Raw genomic sequence first — 23427 nt, 5'->3', positions numbered from 1 at the left:
ATAGCCAGGCAGCTCTGCATGCTGCTCTGTCTGCAGTTCCTGGCCAATGGGAGCTGCAGGAGCAGCACTTGGGGTGGTGTGCGGAGCCCCCTGGCTGCCCCTATGCATAGGAGCCAGAGGGGGGATATGCAGCTACTTCTAGGAGCTGTACAGAGCTGGGCACGCCCCTGCCCCCCCCCCCCAGCACCAGAGTGGGGCAAGCCCCAGACCCCACTCCCCGGCAGGAGCTCAAGGGTTGGATTAAAATGTCTAGAGGGCCAGATGTGGCCCCCCCCGGCTGTAGTTTGCCCACCCCTGACCTAGGAAGAAGGCAGTGGAGTTCTGTACGCTCTAATCTTCCTAACTTAATCTAGGTTTAAATATCTAAATTAGTTGGGAGACTTGTTCCGCAACCTAATAAATTTCACTATGAGGAAATATTTCCTAATATGCAGCCTATATTGTATTTAATTTCACTCCTACACTGCACACATGAAAGTAGTGCATGCAACTGCCACCTACTCGAGAACAACTTAAGTACATGAGAAGAGTAACAGCATAAAACAGGAATGATTTTATTTAGGAATGTAATTGTTGGAGATAACTCAGTGGTGACTTGCAGGGGTAAGCCTTGCTGTAGAGAGAGCTGGTAGTGCTAACCTCATCAGGAACTAGGCATTTTCTTCTCACGGCAAATGCCATTCACTTGTGACTACACAGAGTACAGGACTGAATGGCTGGATTTCCTAACAGGTGGAAGGCAATCCTGCAAGCTGAGAGACCCTGACTGCAGTGACATTTTAGCCATGTGATGCTTCCAGAAAGAAATTCAAATAAGGGACAAAATATGCCATCTTATAGCCATGTAGCTCAATTACCACACAGGGTGGGAAGAGTTTGGAGTCTGCATGCCTGCAGCAATGACCAACTTTACTTGCCCTTTGCAACAGGGGTGACCAACATGTAAGTGCCTACAACTACTGGGCAGGCAAACTTCATGCTAATGTAAACTACTGTCTAGTCTCGACTTCCTGCCTCATTGCTAATGTGGCCATTGCTGTCTTGCTGTGGATGATCCCTGCCTTTGCACATGTCCAGACTAACCCGCGGCATCGGCGGGTTAAAATCGATTGCTTGGGGATCGATATATCGTGTCTAGTCTGGATGCGATGTATCGATCCCTGAGTGCGCTTACATCGATTCCGGAACTCCATCAACCCAAACGGAGTTCTGGAATCGACACGGAGCGCCACGGACATCGATGCTGCGCCGTCCAGACGGGTGAGTACCTCGCTTTTAGAAATTCGACTTCAGCTACGTTATTCCCGTAGCTGAAGTTGCGTATCTAAAATCGATTTTAATACCCTGGTCTGGACGTGGCCTTTGTCTACTGTACATATGGCTGCAATTCCAATATCTTCCATCAGGACAGCAAACGCAGCAGTGAGGTGTCACCCACAGCTTGAATTACTCTGCTAAGTACAGGGCAGGCTTTGTTACCTACTACCCTATACACACCTCACAATTCTCAGCTCACTTGCTCTACTGGCAGCTCTCCCTTTCCCCTCACCCACCCTCAGAATTCCAAAACCTTGTACAAGGTACATGTGGCTTTTATTGTGACAAGTTTAAGACTTCAGCATTGATGAGGAGGTAAAGGGCCAGGTATTTCTTAAGACGCCTGCCCTAGGCTTCCTTCTACTATGTAAAAGTAATCAGATAGACAAGCACCACATGGGGCAGCCTAACAACTGAGGCCGCAAAGAGCTGCAGAAGCTGTGCCCTTCTGCTTAAGGGCAAGGTTTGCTTAGTACAACTACCCTCTTCTATTCTGTTTATGCAGTGCCTAGCACAAAGTGGCCCTCAAGCCTGGTTGGGACAACAAGGGCTGCTGAAGTACAACTGATAAACTATCTCAAGGGGCAAGAGGGGCCTCAGCATGCAGATCACCTGAGACTTGCTCCTTTGAGCTGGGGCTTGCTACAGCTTTAGGATCCCCTCCCAAGCCATGAAGTGGAGACAAGTGACTCAGTGGAGCATACATTGAAGGAAATTCTCATCAACCTGTCTGGTTACTACTGCTGCACAAAGACCCTTCCATAAGCATCAAGCAAAATTTCTAAATTGTCCTGTATAGAAACCTAACTCACCTGGAGCCTCCTCTTCTACTGGGGAAGACTGCGTTGTTGAATGGGAATGGAAGGCTGGCAGGGGAAAGAATAAGCCCTGAGTCCCTGCACTTTGCCCTGAGCCTCCAGTTAGGAAAGGGGGATGAGTGGAGCAATAATCTCACCTTCTCTCTTAAAACAATCACATCACAGAAGTTCAAGGGCAGTTGTGACTATAAAATCACTGGTAAAGCTGCTGCAAGTGCCAGGCAGTGGGTTGGCTGCATGGTTGCTTGTGTTCCTCTGCCCAAGCAAAGAGCTCCTTAAGAACATCAAATTCAGGCTCATCTCGCTCTAACTCAGGGGTTTCCACAGTTCAGTCCCACTGGATGCCCAGCAGCTCGCAACTGACATTCCAAAGCTTCTTTGCCAGTTCATCATTCCGGCCTTGAGGCGACACATAGGCTGGCCGGCAGTCACTGCAGAAGGAAAGAAGAGACTTTCATCAGGTACCCTGGCTGCATTAGCACAGGTAAAAGGTCCAGTTAAAATGCATGGAGACACTAGCTGCTGATGATGTCTGTCATCTTAACTCCTTCAAGCTGGATTAAAAAAATTAAGAGGAGAGGAGAACTGGCAGCATTGCTCAGGGTGGGGGTGGGTGGAAGGAGTGTGTGGAGGCAGGAGAGGGGAGAAATTTAAACTTGAGAGGGAAGTAAACAAAGTAAGAGGGGATACAGCAGTGGACAGAAGAATTGGCATAAGGAGGAAGGGTAGTGTAGATAGCAGACTTAACAGGTGATGCTAGTGGTAGAATGTCTGTGCCTAACAGGGTAAAGAATGTCAGTGAAGCCAAACAGCAAAAATTAACATGTCTGTACACTAATGCGAGGAGCCTAGGGAACAAAATGGAGGAACTAGAGCTACTGGTGCAGGAAGTGAAACTGGATATTATAGGGATAACAAACATGGTGGAATAGTAGTCATGACTGGAGTACAGGTATTGAAGGCTACGTGCTGTTTAGGAAAGACAAAAATAAAAGCAAAGATGGTGGAGTAGCATTGTACATCAATGAGGAGGTTAACTGTAAAGAAATAAGAAGTGATGGAATGGACAAGACAGAGTCTGTCTGGGCAAAAATCACACTGGGAAAGAAAGCTACTAGAGCCTCCCCTGAGATAGTGCTTGGGGTGTGCTACAGACCGCTGGGATCTGATTTGGATATGGATAGAGACCTCTTTAATGTTTTTAATGAAGTAAACACTAATGGGAAATGTGTGATCATGGGAGACTTTAACTTCCCAGATATAGACTGGAGGACAAGTGCTAGCAAGAATAATAGGGCTCAGATTTTTCTGGATGTGATAGCAGATGGATTTCTTTGCCAAGTAGTTGAACCAACAAGAGGGGATGCCATTTTAGATTTGGTTTTGGTGAGCAGTGAGGACCTCATAGAAGAAATGGTTGTAGGGGATAACCTTGGTTCGAGTGATCATGAGCTAATTCAGTTCAAACTAGATGGAAGGATAAACAAAAATCTGGGACTAGGGTTTTTGACTTCAAGGGCTAACTTTAAAGAATTAAGGAAAATAATTAGGGAAGTAGATTGGACTGAAGAACTTGTGGATTTAAATGCGGAGGAGGCCTGGAATCGCTTTAAGTCGCAGCTGCAGAAACTATCAGAAGCCTGCATCCCAAGAGAGGGGGAAAAAAAACCATAAGCAGGAGTTGTAGACCGAGCTGGATGAGCAAGCATCTCAGAGAGGTGATTAAGAAAAAGCAGAAAGCCTACAAGGAGTGGAAGAAGGGTGGGATTAGCAAGGAAAGCTACCTTAGTGAGGTCAGAACATGTAGGGATAAAGTGAGAGAGGCTAAAAGCCAAGTAGAGTTGGACCTTGCAAAGAGAATCAAAATCAATAGTAAAAGGTTCTATAGCCATATAAATAAGAAGAAAACAAAAAAGTGGGACCGCTAAACAATGAGGATGGAAAGGAGGTTAAGGATAACCTACGCATGGCCCAATATCTAAATAAGTACTTTGCCTCAGTCTTTAATAAGGCTAATGAGGAGCTTAGGGATAATGGAAGAATGACAAATGGGAATGAGGATATGGAGGTGGATATTACCACATTGAGGTAGAAGCCAAACTTGAACAGCTTAATGGGACAAAATCGGAGGGCCCAATCTTCATCCAAGAATATTAAAGGAACTGGCGCATGAAATTGCAAGCCCGTTAGCGAGAATTTTTAATGAATCGGTAAACTCAGGGGTTGTACTGTGACTGGAGAATTGCTAACATAGTTCCTATCTTTAAGAAAGGGAAAAGAAGTGATCCAAGTAACTATAGGCCTGTTAGTTTGGCCTCTGTAGTATGTAAGGTCTTGGAAAAAACTTTGAAGGAGAAAGTAGTTAAGGACATTGTGGTCAATGGTAATTGGGACAAATTACAACATGGTTTTACTAAAGGTAGATCGTGCCAAACCAACCTGGTCTCCTTCTTTGAGAAGGTGACGGATCATTTAGACAAAGGAAATGCAGTAGACCTAGTTTATCTCGATTTCAGTAAGGCATTTGACACGGTTCCACATGGGGAATTATTAGTTAAATTGGAAAAGATGGGGATCAATATGAAAATTAAAAGGTGGATAAGGAACTGGTTAAAGGGGAGACTACAACAGGTCGTACTGAAAGGTGAACTGTCAGGCTGGAAGGAGGTTACTAGTGGAGTTCCTCAAGGATCGGTTTTGGGACCACTCTTATTTAACCTTTTTATTACTGACTTTGGCACAAAAAGTGGGAATGTGCTAATAAAGTTTGAGGATGACACAAAGCTGGGGGGGTATTGCTAACACAGAGAAAGACCGGGATATCATACAGGAAGATCTGGATGACCTTGTAAACTGGAGTAATAGTAATAGGATGAAATTTTATAGTGAAAAGTGCAAGGTCATGCACTTGGGGATTAATAATAAGAATTTTAGATATACATTGGGGACACATCAGTTGGAAGCAACAGAGGAGGAGAAGGACCTTGGAGTATTGGTTGATCACAGGATGACTATGAGCCGCCAATATGATATGGCCGTTAAAAAAGCTAATCAAGTATCAGAGGGGTAGCCGTGTTAGTCTGGATCTGTAAAAGCAGCAAGGAATCGTGTGGCACCTTATAGACTAACAGACGAAGATGCATCTGAGGAAGTGGGTATTCACCCATGAAAGCTCATGCTCCAAAATGTCTGTTAGTCTATAAGGTGCCACACGATTCCTTGCTGCTTTTACAAAAAAGCTAATGTGGTTTTAGGATGCATCAGGCGAGGTATTTCCAGCAAAGATAAGGAGGTGTTAGTACCGTTATATAAGGCACTGGTGAGACCTCACCTGGAATACTGTGTGCAGTTCTGGTCTCCCATGTTTAAGAAGAATGAATTCAAACTGGAACAGGTTCAGAGATGGGCTACTAGGATGATCCGAGGAATGGAAAACCTGTCATATGAAAGGAGACTCAAAGAGCTTGGCTTGTTTAGTCTAGCCAAAAGAAGGCTGAGGGGGGATATGCTTGCTCTTTATAAATATATCAGAGGGATTAATATTAGGGAGGGAGAGAAATTATTTAAGCTTAGTACCAATGTAGACACAAGAACAAATGGGTATAAACTGGATACTAGGAAGTTTAGACTTGAAATTAGACAAAGGTTTCTAACCATTAGAGGAGTGAAGTTCTGGAACAGCCTTCCAAGGGGAGTAGTGGGGGCAAAAGACATATCTGGCTTTAAGACTAAGCTTGATAAGTTTATGGAAGGGATGGTATGATGGGATAGCTTAATTTTGGCAACTGATCTTTGATTATCAGCAGATAAGTATGCCCAGTGGTCGGTGATGGGATGGGATCTGAGTTACTGCAGAGAATTCTTTCCTGAGTGCTGGCTGGTGAGTCTTGCCCACATGCTCAGGGTTTAGCTGATGGCCATATTTGGGGTCGGGATGGAATTTTCCTCCGGGGCAGACTGGCAGAGGCCTTGGAGTTTTTCGCCTTCCTCTGCAGCGTGGGGCATGGGTCACTTGCTGGTGGATTCTCTGCAGCTTGAGGTCTTCAAACCACAATTTGAAGACTTCAATAACTCGGACATAGGTTAGGGGTTTGTTATAGAAGTGGATGGGAAGGGTTCTGTGGCCTGCTTTGTGCAGGAGGTCAGACTAGATGATCACATCGGTCCCTTCGGACCTTAAAGTCTATGAGACGAGGCAGCTGGCAGCCAGGCCACCATACTGCTGCACCTGGTAAAGATGCAGGCTTCAGCATAGGTAGCAGTAGAGGAAAGGAGAGCTGGTAAATGAGGGACCACCACTGTAACCCTTGGAGTTCCAAGCTGTGCCTGCTAGTGTCTGGTTTATACAAAGGTTACAGCAATGGCCAAAATGCCATAGTTCACTGAAGCCTCTGAGACATGACTATAAAAATGACATGCTATCAGGAAAGCACCTGAGAACTTGACCTTTCATTTTGTATGTTTATAAAGCAACTTGTACCTGTGTGGGCCACATAAATACCCAGTGTGGCTGCCTCGGAGGCAGGTGATCATAAGAAAGGGGAATGATGCTGCCCTCTCATCGAGAGGTACAGCTGTGAAAAGATCCTCCCCCAGCAGATAGATGTCAACTGCAATCAACAAATAATTAAACACAATTCTTCACCATGGTTGTCTGAGGAGCCAGTGGCTTGAAGGCAGTTTTCCAAGCCAACAGTGGAAGGTGTAGGAGGGCTGTAACATAAAGATGGAGGTTACTTGAATCGTACTGAGTTCCCACTTAATGGCAGGAGTTAACTTATTGCCCAATCATTCTGTTTATAAAGAGATGGTATATACAAACTGATTTCACTAAACAAGGTAGTTCCATATTTTATACACTCCAAACTCCTCCCAAAGACCAGATTTTCCACTGACACCTACAGAGTCAGACACTCCTTTATTTAAAAAAAAACTCCCATTGTCTTCTCTCCCACGGTATTCACATGGCTTTGGTGAATAGCTACAGTCATCTTAGTGCTATTGCCCCTGCTCTTCTACCCCCACCCACTTCCATTTTATTACATAACATCCAATATCAGATTGTGAATTCTTTGATGCAGGGTCCGTATGCTCTCAGCTGTACTACTGGATATGGTAACGTAATAAACTGAAGTTGTAGAAAGGGAAGGAAAATTCATGACCTGTTCAGGATTTCCAAACATGCTAGAACCTGCTCATGATGATTGAGCAAGATGAGTGTCTCAGAATGTAGGGAATGCTGATGTGCACTCCAGGGGGGGGGGGGAGGAAATCAGGCAGCAGTCACATTGCCATTACCTGCCCTCTACGTATGGTTGATTTAGGGCAATAGTAAACTGCATTTTTTTCTTTAGTGTCCGAGACAAAAATTCACTTAAGACTAAAAGATAAGAAAATACAAAGCAGCATTAAAAAAAAAAAAAAACTAAATTTTTCAAGAGTTCCACTGATAAGGAGTGGATGGCTATGTATTATTTGGAGCTTGCCATTTTAGCAACAACAACAACAGGGAAGGCAGTTTAGGGATATGGATCAGGGCAGGAAGATCAGAACTGCAGTCAGAGACACTGATCAGCATGTGCTTTCCACAGCTCTTTTGTGGCACAGAGCTGTACTCACTAATCTAAACAAACAGGAGATGAACAAAATGTGCCTGTGGCAGTCTCCAGCAGTATCTCTTCTCCACCTGTTTTGCTATAGGACATCAGCTTCTGCTACAGCTGCTTTCTTCATCACTTCCTATTTACATAAAGGCCATTTTAAAGAAGTATTAGTGACTGTCATGATTTACATTCAACTAAGTGACAGGATTTGGACACAGTTCTATTTCAGAGACAGTCCAATATAAATCTGGGCACACACACTCAAGCTGCTATTTGCTGACCATTTCTCCACTGAGTTCATGCTTGCTTCTTTTACAAACCTGAAATCCATTTAGAGTTCACATGCTCCAGCACATGGGACAGCTGAAATTCACAAAGGCTGCTTTTATCTACTGGGAGATGGAAACACTTGAGAGAGGATTAGGGGATTTCTATAGCCAAGGCAGATTAAGATGGTACAAACTCTGTACTTGAAGATCAGACACAAAGGCATATCCTGGATTAATCTTGTGGTTCAATCACAAGGGAGAAGATTTCAGTTTCTAGTTTCAGATATGAAGGAGGGAGTTTTGTCTCATGTCAACTGCATTCATGTAAAATCAAAGGGCAATTTCCATATCGAATTCCCAAATGTGAGGTGGTCACAGTGAAGTGATCAAGGAAGAAAGGCAGCACTGAATGTAACTGTCCAAGAGTTTCATGTGCTGATGAATTACTTAAGCCATCCTAAGCTGTGTTTTTGGAAGAGATAAGAAGATGGTTATGCAGGTCACAAGATAGCTCAACTCAGATCAGTAGCAAATGAAGCTGGACTGAACGAAAGAGAAAAGCCACGGAAGCCATTTTTGCAGAATGAACTGCATTGCATGCACAGACAGGCTGGGATCTCCTTTCATGAAGCTTCCTGCAATGTGTGCAGCGTAAGGATGTGCCATGCTTTGGAGAATCAGGTCACGTATGGAGGTATTTAACTTGACACAGTTTTGAAAATCTTGCGCTCTGCTTGCACAACACCTAGCACATTTGCTACTGCCTTATAATCTGAGGACCTCCAAGCACTTTACAAACATTACTGAACCAAGTGTCCTAACCCCACTGAAATGCAGGTACTATCATTCTTTTGCAGATGGGGGAAAACTGCAAAGAGGACCAAATTCATCCCTGGTGTGACTCAATTTAATTCAGTGAAGATACAGCTTAGCTGCTTTGGGCCAGAGAAGTTAAGTGACTTCCCAAGCTTTCAATACAAGTCTGTGGCAGAGTAGGAATAGAACCCAGAGTCTGTGACAGCCCATCTGGGGCACCTGGAACCCCTCTGGGGCACCTGGCGTGGCCACTGTTGGAAGACAGGATACTGGGCTAGATGGACCTTTGGTCTGACCCAGTATGGCCGTTCCTAGGTTCATCTTGTGCTTTAAGCATGAGCCCATTGAAAGACTACAGGACTGGGTATAATCTAAAGCAATATATAGGTAAAGAATTCCTTGCAACTATGACTTATCTTGGTGTCCCTTTCCACGAGCAACTCCTTTCCAATCCAACATGTTCAGATTTTTGTAACTGGTACAAATTTCTAACACTTCTCCCTTCAGATCTGTGTATTGCTCAGTATAGTCCCCTCTCAGACAAAGATTATAGCCTTACCTTGCCCACACCTCTTATCCTCACACCCCAGAAACATCTGAGTTGCACCCTTCTGCCCCACCACAGCAGATCAAGGACCTCTGCCCACCTGAAATACTGTCCAGTCACAGACTCCAGCTCCTCAGCCACAGCACAGTACACGCTGGTCTGGGCTCCTTCGCGTGGAGTCTTCAAGAAAAAATAAAATATCTTCCACAGCAGGGTCATTAGACTCGAGTGCCGGACCAATTCGGAATGAACAGAGCCGGGATGAAGCGAGTTTGCAGTGACTCCAGTGCCTACAGCAAGAGAGACAACAAGGAGCATTTATCAAATTAGACCCTGCCTTCATGCACTAGAGCCTCCTCAGAAGGAAGGCATTAACAGCCTTCCTGTTTTACCCCAGTATCTAACATGCTAAAGAAACAAAGGTCCAGATGCAGATATAGTGGGGCAAACTGAATTCCCTTACACTTGCTTGCTGGAAAGTTGGACAACATCTCATCCCAGTTATGAACACTGCACCATTTTAGTCATTAGGCCTTTTATAAAGCAGCCTAGCAAAAACATTAGAGGCTTGCTCACTGCTTTGTAAAGCACAGACCCCTCCTGATTTACTCCAGTACTAGGACTCTACATAAGAGACCTTATCTCTATTTTTCAGACCTGGAGTCTCGTGAGAGATGAGCAAACCTCAGTTTGTTCCACTGTGGACTTTGATTCCTAGGCTGCGCACAGCAGCATTCAAAGCCTTTTCAGTAGCAGTCCATGGCTCATAATTGCTGCTTTGTCCGTGCGGATGCAGCTCGTGTATTTTCAGATTGACTTTTTGACAAGTGTTGAAAACAATGAAACCTATTCCTCTGAGTAGGGCCAGCTCACTCCCTCGCCCTAGCCCAGAGGGTAGGGGCACAGCCACTGCCTTAGGCCAACTGCTGGTCCCTTTGGATTGACTGCATCTGCTCCCACCCACCCTGAACACCTGCCAGGAACCCACATAAAGTCACTTCCTTACCCCACCTTGAATATCTTCATTTCTGTACAGGATCTAAGTACAGCCACTTTCTAGCACCATTTTGAATGCTACCCTCCAGAGCCCAAAGGATCTGAGTATGCCACATCTGGTACACAATGAACTCCCCTCTCAGACTCACCTTGTAGGCGTCTAGCTAGCTCCCGGGTGAAGAGTACATTGGCCAATTTACTGTGACAATACGCAAGGCCCCAGTTGTAGCACTTCTCACCCTGGAGGTCATGGAAGCGGATCCTGCCTGCATGATGAGCCAGTGAGGACACATTCACTATGCGGGCTGGGGCCGACTGTTTCAGGCACTCCAGCAGCAAGAAGGTCAAGAGGAAGTGACCTAGGGAGAGATGGGATTTGTTTTACTTTGCCTTTCTATTGTGCCTTCCATTCTAGGATCTCAAAGCACTTCAGACCAAGTATTGAGGCAGCTCACTATTAGCCCCATTTCACAGATGGGAGACGTGAGACACAGGCAGGTCAGGGCCCAAAATTTCAAAAGTGGCCTCTACTTGTGGGTGCTCAAACAGCTGGAACTTGTGAAAGGTTGCAGGAGATGGCAGTCCCATTTGCCAGCTCTGTACCCTCAGAATAGGCACTCCAAGGGCAGTGACTGGGCAAGCTTCCCCTGCACTGGTCCTTCCTAATAAATTTAGCACCCTCCCAAAACAGCTTAGGTCTCTACTGAGGCTTAAAGGACTCATCTTCAATTATTTCCCTGCATTCTTAGGGACTGGAAAGGAGGAATCTTGGATGCAAAGTCTCCACATGGGATTTTTTTGCCACCACCATTTCTTGAAAGGTCCCAGCTGGCTCTGTCTGCCACATCTAACTCTCAGACCCTTACCAAGGTGATTGACTCCTAGATGCATCTCAAAGCCATCAGCCGTCTTGGAGTAAGGGCACAGCATCACACCTGCATTGTTAATGAGGATATGTAGCGCCTTCTCCTCTGCAAGAAACAATGGATGGGATGAAGCATTAAACAGGGACAACTGCCCAGCACCCATATGGCATAGATCAGCCAGAGAACTTGGGCTGACTAAGCTACAGCTGCCCCTCCCCTCCAAAATATAAAAAGAAGCTCCCCAGGCTAGTACTGCAGCCTCTGGTGACTCCCCATCATGCAACCAAACAGAATCTTATCAAGCAGGGGAGTGTCTGACCAAGTCCACTGGCAACAGTGGGCCCTCCCTCCTGGTTTAATATTGCTGACAGTGTCGTGGGGTGGAACTGGTATAGCCCATGTTTGCAGGACAGACTGTTACTACTTTGCAGCCTTGCTTCGGGACAGCGTGAACCTCTGTCATCACAGGGAACAACTCCAGTTAAGGTAGCTGGGACTCATATAGTGAGTAAGAATAAATATATCAGAGGGATAAAATACCAGAGAGGGAGAGAAGTTATTTAAGTTAAGGGCCAGTGTGGACACAAGAACAAATGGATACAAACTGGCTGTCAACAAGTTTAGGCTTGAAATTAGACAAAGGTTTCCAACCATCAGAGGTGTGAAGTTCTGGAACAGCCTTCCAAGATGAGTAGTGGGGGCAAAAACCTAACCAGCTTCAAGGCTGAGCTTGGTAAATTTATGGAGGGGATGGTATGAAGAGACTGTCTACAATGGCATGTAGCCAATCTGCGACTGCTAACAGCAAGTATCTCCAATGGCTGGTGACACGACACTAGATGGGAAGGTCTCTGAGTTATTACAGAGCATTCTTTCCAGGGTTTCTGGTTGGTGGGTCTTGCCCACATGCCCAGGGCCTAACTGATCACCATATGTGGGGTCAGGAAGGAATTTTCCCCTGGGTCAAATTTGGCAGAGGCCCTGGTGGTTTCTCACCTTCCTCTGCAGCATGGAGCACAGGTCACTTGCAGGTTTAAACTAGTGTAAATGGTGGATTCTCTGTAATTTGAAGACTTTAAATCACAATTTGAGGACTTGAGTAATTCAGCCAGAGGTTGGGATCTATTACAGGAGTGGGTGGGTGAGATTCTGTGGCTTGCAATGTGTAGAAGATCAGACTAGATGATCATGATGGTCCCTTCTGACCTGAAAGTCTATGAGTTTATAAGAAAGGGGCATCATCACAGTCACTTTTATAATAATAAGGAGCACTTTTATAGGACCTTCATATTCAGCTCTCGAAGTGTTTTACCAAGGTGATTAAACCATGACTTGCACAAAGTTCCACAGCAAGTCAGTAGCAAAACTTGGAATAGAACTCAGGTATTGCAACTCCCAGGTCAATCTGTCTGCTACACCACGTTCGCTTTTTGGAACTAAAGAGCAGAGAGCTGTCCTTCTGATCAGAGCTGGTGTTAACTAAATATCCTTCTCTAACAGTAAGCGTGACAGCATCTAGGGGCCAGACCTGCCAGGAAGTTCTCAGCAAACTCTCGGATAGACTTGGTATCAGCCAGATCCAGCTTCTTCACAATTACTTGTTGGTTCCTTGTCTCAGCTCGGATCTCACGGGCTGCTGCTTCCCCCTTTGCCATGTCTCTGCAGGCAATGATCACCCTGGCACCTGCAATGGGGAAAGGACAGCAGAAACATGGGCCATGAGCAGTGGGGGCAGTGTGGGGAGCCAGGACAGAAAGGCAGAGGGCTACCTAAAGGTCAGACAAACAGCCTTTCTACCTGTGAGTTATCGGCTTAAATGTAGCCCAGCTAGGTAATGACCAAAGGGTGCTACCTTCTTAAGACTCTTCTCTGGCCAGTGTGAAACAAGCTTGAAGTGTCTCTGTCTAACTCCTTGTGGGCAAGGTGTCCATTACATAAAACCAGCAATATTGGTCCTACCAGACTCCCACATTGATAAATCTCACCACAGTGGCCAAGGTTTGAATGGACCACTCCTGCATCGAGGTGGCCTTGGCTAGGGCACGGTTTCTAGAATGATTAAGAATGTAATTTAGCCCCGTCCATAGTAGATCTCCATATAGCTTTAAACCAAGTTAGTCTCAGCCATGTTGTAACAAAGACACACAGCAATGAAACTAAGTTGGTTCCCAGCCTCATATAGGTGGGGGGTCTAACGATAACATGGACTTCCAGGACTAAGTTCTGAAAGTGTGTCTAGGAGTCCACCAAAGTGCAATACTGAAGCTATAAGGCTCACCTACAGTAAAATTATTATCGAGTCAAGAGACCTGCTTCCAGCATTGCTAAAAGTTTAAGTATCGTCGGGAAGTATAACCATGACATAAGCACAACAAATCCTGCATCTTGGCAGGAGATTAGAAAAGATGACCCTTGCAGTCTCTCTTAACCCTGTGATTCTATATTAAAAGTTCTGGACTCTCCAGAGTTCTAACCTAGGACATGGTTGGGTCTATCTTCATTATAACTTTTAGCTGTGTTTTACTGGGTCAGAAGACAACCATGTGAAACTAGTCTCCAAACTCCATTATAGTTGTAGTATAGACGGATCTGTCAAAATAATCCCCTCCCAGGTCCAGAGAAGAAAACAGTGACACCCAATGAAGATGTAAATTATAGAGGGACTTTTGGAGGTGGAGGAAGGACAGGTGACTTGCCTCTTTGTGCGAGATCTCTGGCTGTCTCCTTCCCAATGCCTGCATTGGCCCCCGTGATCACCACCACCTTCCCATTCAGCTTAGTTGTTGACTTACACACCCCTCCTGCCATGTATCTCCTAGAAGAGAGGACAAGAGGAGGAACTAGTAGGGATTCACAAGGACAGTTTTCTGGTTATCAGGGTCAGTCCTGGGGCTTGGCATTTAGTGTTGTGTTATACTGCCCTGCTTGCTGGCTTTGATCCAGCCACCTAGTTACTGGGTTCAGAACAATTGGAAAGACATCGGGACATTTCCATAAACTGCCAGTTCCAGGTTCCTGTTTTCTTATACTCCCTCCCTGGCACCAGCTACTGCTCCCTCTTCTTAGAGGTTATTACAGCCACTGATGCAGGTTCCCATTCATCTTCCAAACCTCTGCACCCTGAAGTAGACAATATTCCAAGCTGCCCACTCTGCTGTAAACATATTGGCATGCAATGCACTGACAGGTGGGTCTTGAGCCCTGGTTTCCAGTGGCTGCACCCCAACGGGGACATAAGCCCTGGTACTGTGCCGCCTAACTGAGAGCTTCCTTTATTTAGTTCAGGGGATAGATCTGAAGTTTTCTATGTCTCGCTGCATGCAGCTGACTTGGGGACCACAATGTCTGCATATATGCAGCTGAGGGTTTGTTACGAGCACCACATAATAGGGGAATTTGGGACACAGCCCCAGAGCAGAGAGGCACTATACACAGCCCAGAGGCAGGAGTAAACCAGAGGCAGCAGGCAAGTCCTTTCTCCCATCCCCTGTCCCATGAGCTAACATGGGCACTTTCTTTCCCAAATCCTATCTCAGGTGCCCCAGCACACAGCTTCTGTTCCAGATCCTCGCCTGGGCTTCAGCATTAACCAACATATCAATCTTCTTGCCTAGCCCCGGCCTATAGTCCAGGTACCTATGAGTAGGCCAGTTCCCTGCCAGAAATTGCCTTAAGCACCAGCAAACACAGTAGGTAGCTTTCTGTATTGGGTGTTGTAAATTCTTCACTGATGTGTACAAACTCTTACACAGGTGGAATGAGAATTATCCTACTGGCTGTTGATATCAGTTCTCTCACAGATCATCCAATGATCTTCCTCTCACCTAGATCATCTGAACTAATCTAATACACCTATACTAAAGGAATTTAAAAGACTGTGAGGTAAATAAAAAGCCTCCCATGACACTGTTGGTTTTAATGACTAAGAACTTGGGGCCAGATGTCCCAGCTGTAACTCCAACCAAGACAGCGTGGTTACGCTAAGGGAAAATTTGGCCTTCTTTCTTCACATTTTTATGGATTGATGATTATTTTTTTAATTCTTTGAAACTTCATATTTTCCAAAGTAAGTTGCCACCTTACATCAACTTTAAAGTGCTCAGAGATAACAAAACGGCAATTATAGAAAGTTTACCAAACATTTAAAGTGGCTACCTTGGGGTCAGGTTAGGTGTGAAATATGGTCATTTTATTGCCAACAGTACAAGAGCTTATTTTAAGCTGAGAATTGATTCAGAGAATCATAGAAATTAGAGCTAGAAATACCCAGCAGGTCTCAATCCAGTCCAAGATCAGGAGTGATTGTTCCCTACTATTTCCTAGATACAGGATTCAAGGTGAGCCTAACATTTTAACTTGGTGAAATCAAAAACATTTTAACTTGGTGAAATCCCCTGCCCAAACCCTTTCCAAAAGCAAACAATTTATTACAATTTATTGGAAGCAAAAAAAACTTTTTTTTACTTAATACACTACCCTAAGCATTTATGGTCATACTATTTTTATGCAGCACTTTCATGCCTTTCAAGTGCTGTGCAGACATTAATATAATAAACCTCATAACATCTTAGTAAATTAGTTATTAGCACCATTTTACATATGGGGAAACTAAGGCACAGAGAGGCTTGCCCAAGACTGCAAAGCGAATGGACAGCAAAGACACGGTTCAAACCAAATATAGCCTGACTGCCACTTCTCTGCTTTAATTGCTTGTTAAGTCTGCTTCATTTATAAAGAGGAATGGAGATGTTTTAAGACTCACAGATAACATGATAATGTAAACCCAGGTTCTCAGAATCCTGGAAAGTTTTTTCTTTGTAGATTCAATATTAATATTTATTACCTAGCATATTACCTGGTCTTTCTCTAATTAATAAACTGATCTGCCTTCTCTACCAAGAATGCACTTGCTGGATCCCCATTTAGCAGAACTAAAAAGGTACACACTTTTTAAAGGGTAAAAGGGTTTACACAGTAGCTAATCAATCATCTAATACAGACCTGATGTAGGGAGCCGCCATGAACAGAAGGAGAACACAGATGAATAGTCCCAACACGGTCGCCAAGCAGTTTAGCATTGCTGCTAGGTCTGTTGGTTGCCCTCCCTTTCAAAGACTCTTGACAAGGGAGGGCGAGTGAAATACACCGGCTAGGGAGCATTGCATGCAGGGAGTTGTAGTCCTACCCATCCGCTTTGTGTGCAGAAAGGCAGGGCACAACGTGCTGGGAGTTGTAGTCCAACAACCCAGTCTCGGTAATGTGCCGTACTGGTGGAGAAAACAAAGGGACATACCTAGTGATTTCTCTGCAGGAAAACAGATATACCTTCTCCCCCAAATAAAACAAAACTGCAAGCAAGTCAGTCCCTTGGATCTAAAGGATTAATAACTTCCTAGCTACTGCATTAATTTGGTCTCTACTCTATAACTTTCTGAGGTTTGCTTTATCATTTTCTAAATAGCAGCAGCGCTTCTGGTCTGATGGAGAAAGTGCTCTTAAGAGTCCAGACGAACCTGGGTTCTATTCTGGACTCTGCTGTTGCCTTACTAAGTGACCTCAGGCAAGTCATTTCACTGTCTCTCTGTGCCACACCTGTAAACAGGGCTAACAGTACCCACCTTGATAAAGTATTCTGAGGTCTAAGCATCAAAGTGCTCTCAGTGCAATATTTAAATTAACTGGCTAGTGTGTATATGCACTCAGGAGTGATAAATTGTGTCACAGACTCTATATTGCTAAGAGAATCCCAGGGCCCTTTAGCTCAAGCGGAGGTCTGTGCCTTTTGTAGCAGCAGGACTGGGGTTCTAGCCCTGCTGTTACCATGAAGTTCCAAGTGGCATGCTGTGCAGGATAGTGACAACCATACCACCCTGGTCAGCCACAGATTTGTTCTGATGTAGCTTTACTTCACTTCACAGCTTCCAGGTGAGCATTTTCAAAATGTTGCACATCACAAACACAGGTTCAACATTCACATTTCACTCACTGAACAGACTGCAAAGCAGGAAGTAGTTCTGATCACTCTATGATGAATTACGTTATATTGGCATCATGGTGCTACACACCAGTGGCCAAACTAGAAATTCCCAGATGGGTATTTGTGTTTAATCTCTCTGCAGAGTTTGTATTACCCTGTTTAGTGAACTATCTTCTTAAAACACAAATAAAGCTAAAGGGTCTGTGCCACCACCACCAGTGCTCTTCTCTCAGCCAGGATGCTCAAAGAAACACATCATTGAGGAAACAGAAGTTCTGCAGGTTTAATTATGCAGAAGGAACTACCTAAGCAGAAAGCTCAGCCTGGAAGACTCATCTCTAGCAGGCCTGTTTGGAGCATGATCCCATTCAAACATCACACCAGTGATTTTAGTAAATGACCCTTCTTTAACCCCACTTCTAGGTTTCTGTTATTAGCTCTAGAAAAATGCAGATGATTTTGCACGTGTTTATAGAGAGAGCTAAAGGAAAGTCTGGCATTTCTGAATGAATGATCAAGACAATTAAACTGGTGGTCACTCTGCCTCCTCCAATGGGCCCTTTACCAATGAAAAAGAGAGCTTAATTAATTTAGAATCTGGGGCAATGGGTCTGCTTTGCTTCACTGACAGCTCTGGATTTTTCACATTTTCTAAAGATTTAGGTGCAGGCACTGGGTACAGAAAAAGAAGCTATCAAAATCCAGTTTCCTTCATTCACCAGAACTTCATTGCTCAGTGTTTACATTTAGTGATGGCTAAAGCTGGCAGCTCTCAGTGGACCTATAGCAAAGACAGATCTGTTGTTTCCAGCACAGAGGTTCTTTTGAAAATGTCTTGTTTTGTTTGCAAGCACCCTTTAAAATTAAAAGTTTTCTACTGCCTCAGTCACATACATATATTTATGATGGCTGGTACTGACCATTATAATTAAGGTTGAAAAAGTTTCATTTATAACTTCCTGTTTTCACACTCATAACTTTCCAGGGCTGCCCAGGGGATTCAGGGGGCCTAGATCTTTGGTGGTGGGAGCCCCCCGCTGCCAAATTGCCACCAAAGACCCGGCACTTTGGCGGTGGATCCCGAAGAGGAAGGACCCTCTGCTGCCAAAGACCTGGAGTGGAAGAAGCTCCGAGGGTCTGGGCCCAGCAAGAGTTTTCCAGGGCCCCCAGAGTGAGTGAAGGACTGTGCTCCAGGGCCCCCGAAAAACTCTCGTGGGGGGCCCTGTGGGGCCCCGGGGCAAATTGCCCCACTTGCCCCACCCCCCCCCCACCCCCCGGCTGGCCCTGTAATTTTCTGAAACATTCAATTTTAGTTTTCCATATTAAGTCTGTGCCCTGCAGTGAATTTTTCTGGAAAGGGCAAGCTAAAATCTTTCAGGCTTGAATTATGAGACAGTGAAAAAACACACTTCCCATTATAAAATAATTCTAATAATTCTTTTTAAACAGACACAGCAAGACCAGCAAGAATTGAAAATTGGCATGAACACAGTCCTCACTGAGAAATAGTGGTGCTTTTGGTTGGCTTGGTTATGATTTATCAAAGTTCTGACTATTTGAAAATTGCATAGTGACCAGGGACAATAGAAAATTTCCCTATGAGCCCAGTTAGATATTTAACAATAGTTATACTGTATAGTATCAGAGGGTAGCCGTGTTAGTCTATATCCACAAAAACAACAAGGAGTCCGGTGGCACCTTAAAGACTAACAGATTTATTTGGGCATAAGCTTTTGAGGGTAAAAAACCTCACTTCTTCAGATGCAGTATAGTAGGCACTCCTACTTAATTATGCAGGCATTTAAGTATTTGTGACAGTTTGGGGAATCTGCCTATGTAAATTTATGAATTCCATTTGATTGTATGAAATCTCCTTCTCATTATGATCTTATATGGATTAAGTCTTCCATTTTATGGCATGAACCTGACAATGTCCAATCCTGAAAGAAAAGGCTATTAGTGGCCATCAATAATTGAATACCCTTATCTTAGCAAATAGGGTGGATTGATTTAAATTGAAGGGATTTAAATCACCAATTTTAATCATGACTTCCATCAGCAAGCAGGAAACCTGGATTTGTACTTTTTAGTTATTTTCTTTAAGATTGATTCTCATTAGTTGGTAACCATTAAAACATGTCAATTTGCAACAAAATAGAGCCCTTACATTAAATTTGTGATTCTTTTTGCTAAGCAGGAGACACCCCAAATCTATACACATTTATTTAAGCAATTATATAACAATTTACATTTATTCAGATTCTTAAATTTTTACATTTTTATTATGTTACAAAATGGTGAATGATGAATTTCTTATTTATTAGTTGATTAAGTTTTACTTGTACTTGTATCAAGCTCTATTTGGAAGGAAATTTTAATTAAATTAAAAATGTACAAAAAGAGTGGGAGTGGGGCTGGCTTGGGGGGCATGTTGGAACTTGCCGCCCCCCCCAGCACTCACTGGCGGTGTGCCAGATTGCTAGTGAGTGCAGGCCTGACTCTGCAGCAGTCCTCAGGGGAGTGGGGGTGGGGGTGGGGTGGAGCAGGGCTGGAGCAAGGGGTGGGGATGGAGCAGGGAGGGGGCTTTCGGGAAGGGGTGGAGCAGGGGTAGGAAGAGGCAGGGCTGGGGTGGAGTGAGGCAGGGGCTGGAGCAGCATGCAGCTGCCTAGGGCACCACGAAATTTGGTGCTCCAAGTTTCCTGGTGCCCTAGGCAGCTGCGTACTTCATGTAGGGGTAGGGACAGCCCTGGTCATGTTGTCGCCAAAGCATTAAACTGTAACCCAGAGCACATGTGCAAGAGGAGCTCTGGTGAAAGGTGTGCTTAAGTTACTGGGGAAACTGTGGAAAGTCCACACTGCTCTTTGGACCTAGAGCAGTTGGGTCACAGGGCTCCATATCCCAAGAGAGGATACCAGCATTGGAGTCTGTATCTTGAGAGTGTGTCTGAAAGGCCAGACATAGAGACAGTCTCTGAATGCTACTCAGACCCAGCAGGGTTGGAAGCACCCAGGATTCAACATCAGAGGGGTAGCCGTGTTAGTCTGGATCTGTAAAAGCAGCAAGAATCCTGTGGCACCTTATAGACTAACAGGCGTTTTGGAGCATAAGCATGTCATGCATCTGACGAAGTGGGTATTCACCCACGAAAGCTCATGCTCCAAAACGTCTGTTAGTCTATAAGGTGCCACAGGATTCTTTGCTGCTTTTACAGGATTCAACAGTTGCATCCAACTGAGCAGGTGATCTTCCACAAGGAGGAGCTCAGTCAGGACTCTACACTTCACTTATTGTTGCCAGGAATTTAACAACTCTACTGGCAAGACAAAAATGGAGCCAATTTTGTATTCCTAATCCAAACTGCAGGGGGAGGGGAGTGTCATTTGATACTTTTGACATTCCTGAAAGAACTCTGCTTCCCAAGCTGAGGGTTGCAGCACAGTTGATGAGAGCAGGAAATCATTTGATGTCCTACATGAGATGAATGGAAGTGTCTCAGGCCATGTCTACATCTAAAATTTTGCAGCGCTGGTTGTTACAGCTGTATTAGTACAGCTGTATAGGGCCAGCGCTGCAGAGTGGCCACACTTACAGCAACCAGCGCTGCAAGTGGTGTTAGATGTGGCCACACTGCAGCGCTGTTGGGCGGCTTCAAGGGGGGTTCCGGGACGAGAGAACAAACCGGGAAAGGAAACCAGCTTCCCCGCGGTTTGCTCTCTCGGTCCCGGAGCCAGCCAGCAAACCGCAGGGAAGGAGACCTGCTTGCTCAGGGTTCCGGGACCGAGAGAGCAAACCGGGAACGCCGCGGTTTGCTCTCTCGGTCCCGGAGCCAGCCAGCAAACCGCAGGGAAGGAGACCTGCTTGCTCGGGGTTCCGGACCGAGAGAGCAAACCGGAACGCCGCGGTTTGCTCTCTCGGTCCGGAGCCAGCCAGCAAACCGCAGGGAAGGAGACCTGCTTGCTCGGGGTTCCGGGACCGAGAGAGCAAACCGCGGCGAAGCTGGTTTCCTTTCCCGGTTTGCTCTCTCGGTCCCGGAACCCCGAGCAAGCAGGTCTCCTTCCCTGCGGTTTGCTGGCTGGCTCCGGGACCGAGAGAGCAAACCGCAGCGTTCCCGGTTTGCTCTCTCGGTCCCGGAACCCCGAGCAAGCAGGTCTCCTTCCCTGCGGTTTGCTGGCTGGCTCCGGGACCGAGAGAGCAAACCGCGGCGTTCCCGGTTTGCTCTCTCGGTCCCGGAACCCCGAGCAAGCAGGTCTCCTTCCCTGCGGTTTTGCTGGCTGGCTCCGGGACCGAGAGAGCAAACCGCGGCGAAGCTGGTCTCCTTTCCCGGTTTGCTCTCTCGGTCCCGGAACCCCGAGCAAGCAGGTCTCCTTCCCTGCGGTTTGCTGGGTGGCTCCGGGACCGAGAGAGCAAACCGGGAAAGGAAACCAGCTTGATTACCAGAGGCTTCCTCCTTCCACGGAGGTCAAGAAAAGCGCTGGTAACTGTCTACATTGGATTACCAGCGCTGGATCACCAGCGCTGGATCCTCTACACCCGAGACAAAACGGGAGTACGGCCAGCGCTGCAAACAGGGAGTTGCAGCGCTGGTGGTGCCCTGCAGATGTGTACACCTTCAAAGTTGCAGCGCTGTAACTCCCTCACCAGTGCTGCAACTTTCTGATGTAGACAAGCCCTCAGACTAGTTCCCTGTGGTCAGGTGTACACATTACAAAAACAACTACCACCACTTGGACCTCTTGTTAGCAAAGGGTAAGGAAGAACTTACTGAATGGGGCATAGAGACTATTAACCCTAAAGGGAGCCCTCCAGGTCACAGTTGAAGTAAACTGTTAAGCAGTAAAATAGCCAAGGGTAACCAGAGTTTTAGCTCTTCACATTTGGAGAGTATGGAGTTTACTCACTTCTCATTTAAGAAATAAAGCCTTTAGTTACCCCTACTCTCCTGTGACAAGCAAATTGTAGCTGTATGATCACAACAACTGCTGTGTGAGACATCTACTGGCTGGTTACATCCAGCACAAGTGGCCTGTAAAATCTGCAATAAGCAACTAGTGCTACTCCATGTGTGTACTGACTGAATACATGTATTAATTATTATTATACTTACAAATTAACTGTTCTTTTTCTGATATGATTATTATTTGAAAATTAAGCTTGGGAAGCAAGAGTTTACTCATTCCTTTTTTTACCACTAGTGTTAAGCCATGTGAGAAAGTTTGTGTTCATTTTCTGTACTGTATCTGTTCCTTGGACCGGAGATTTCGGTGTCCAGATCTGCTGAGCCACAACCTGAATGCAAAACTACTGTGTTGGATGACACAGCATAACAAACTCAACGTATTGGGTTTCTCTGAGATTGCTGATATGTGCACATCCTTGCTATACTTGTCAGGGGAGCAAACCACCTCAAACCTTGCTCTTGGATGTGCTTGCAGGGCAGAACTCTTGCACATTTTCCATTCCTTGCCTGCACAAAGTGATGGGGTAAAACAGGGAAAGACTGTGCATGGTCACAGCAATTGTCGAAGCAATCTTGTTGCTTCAGAACTGAACTTTGTCAGCTGCGATAAAGGCCCAACCACAACATTGTTATTCAGAGACACACAGGGAGCAAGTGCAATGGTGTCAAACACAACTACTCTAGAATTCTCATTACATAAATGATCCCAACACTTCACCAGGGCTGTGGACACCCCATACTTGGGGGGCCAAGTAATGGCTCGTAAACCATCAACAGGTATTTTAAATAAAAATTTTCCCCAACATTCACTTTTTATCTGAGTCCAAGTCTGGTAAGGTTTGGCCCCTGACAGGTAACGGGCACCATGGCTCCCAGCTGCCTGCAACCAGCAGGAATGGGAAGAGCCCCACACTGCTCCAAAACAGAGAACAGGGCAGTTGCTGCGCCCTTTGTGACAGACAGTCGTAGGGCTGCCAACCCTCCAGGATCAGCCTGGAGTATCCAGGAATTAAAAATTAATCTTTAATTAAAGACTATCCAGGAATAGCCCAACCAAACATGGGATGGAAAAACCCAGCGATTAACTGGCAGCTGGAAGAGAGGGGCGGATCCACTCAGCATTGTCCAATCTGGTAGATCACAGCCTCAACCCCTACCTACCTGAAAGTCCCATGACTCCCGCGGGACCATCCCCATAGCAGGACTGCACTTCCCAACATGCAGCGCGGCACGGAACCTCAGGGCCTCCTCCTTGAGGTG

At 45.5% G+C, this 23427-nt stretch overlaps 1 protein-coding gene across 3 annotated transcripts; it reads right to left on the bottom strand.

Moving 5' to 3' along the window:
- Positions 1 to 1289: 1289 nt before the first annotated feature.
- Positions 1290 to 23413, bottom strand: LOC115650204 (retinol dehydrogenase 12-like). Of its 3 annotated transcripts, none has more exons than XM_030559767.1 (7): positions 23329 to 23413; positions 13929 to 14047; positions 12761 to 12916; positions 11233 to 11337; positions 10516 to 10725; positions 9471 to 9660; positions 1290 to 2566 (listed from the first exon to the last, which is right to left on the bottom strand). In XM_030559767.1, exons 1-7 carry the CDS (start codon positions 23385 to 23387, stop codon positions 2464 to 2466), a joined length of 942 nt encoding a protein of 313 aa, XP_030415627.1. In that variant the 5' UTR covers positions 23388 to 23413; the 3' UTR covers positions 1290 to 2463. The 3 variants fall into 3 exon arrangements, with proteins under 3 accessions (XP_030415627.1, XP_030415626.1, XP_030415628.1); XM_030559766.1 differs by lacking the exon at positions 23329 to 23413 and adding an exon at positions 16234 to 16487; XM_030559768.1 differs by lacking the exons at positions 13929 to 14047; positions 23329 to 23413 and adding an exon at positions 16234 to 16317.
- Positions 23414 to 23427: the final 14 nt, after the last annotated feature.

The sequence above is a fragment of the Gopherus evgoodei genome, chromosome 4 (genome assembly GCF_007399415.2).
Source record: "Gopherus evgoodei ecotype Sinaloan lineage chromosome 4, rGopEvg1_v1.p, whole genome shotgun sequence".
NCBI classification, from domain to species: domain Eukaryota; kingdom Metazoa; phylum Chordata; order Testudines; family Testudinidae; genus Gopherus; species Gopherus evgoodei.
This window is presented reverse-complemented; position numbering and strand designations above follow the sequence as displayed.

Coding starts and splice junctions, on each gene's coding strand:
- LOC115650204 (XM_030559766.1), bottom strand. CDS start 16,310: ATGCTAAACTGCTTGGCGACCGTGTTGGGACTATTCATCTGTGTTCTC. Junction 11,338..12,760: donor TGCTGAGAACTTCCTGGCAG/GTCTGGCCCCTA, acceptor TGTTTCTTGCAG/AGGAGAAGGCGCTACATATC. Junction 2,567..9,470: donor GTGACTGGACAGTATTTCAG/GTGGGCAGAGGT, acceptor TTCCTTCTGCAG/TGACTGCCGGCCAGCCTATG.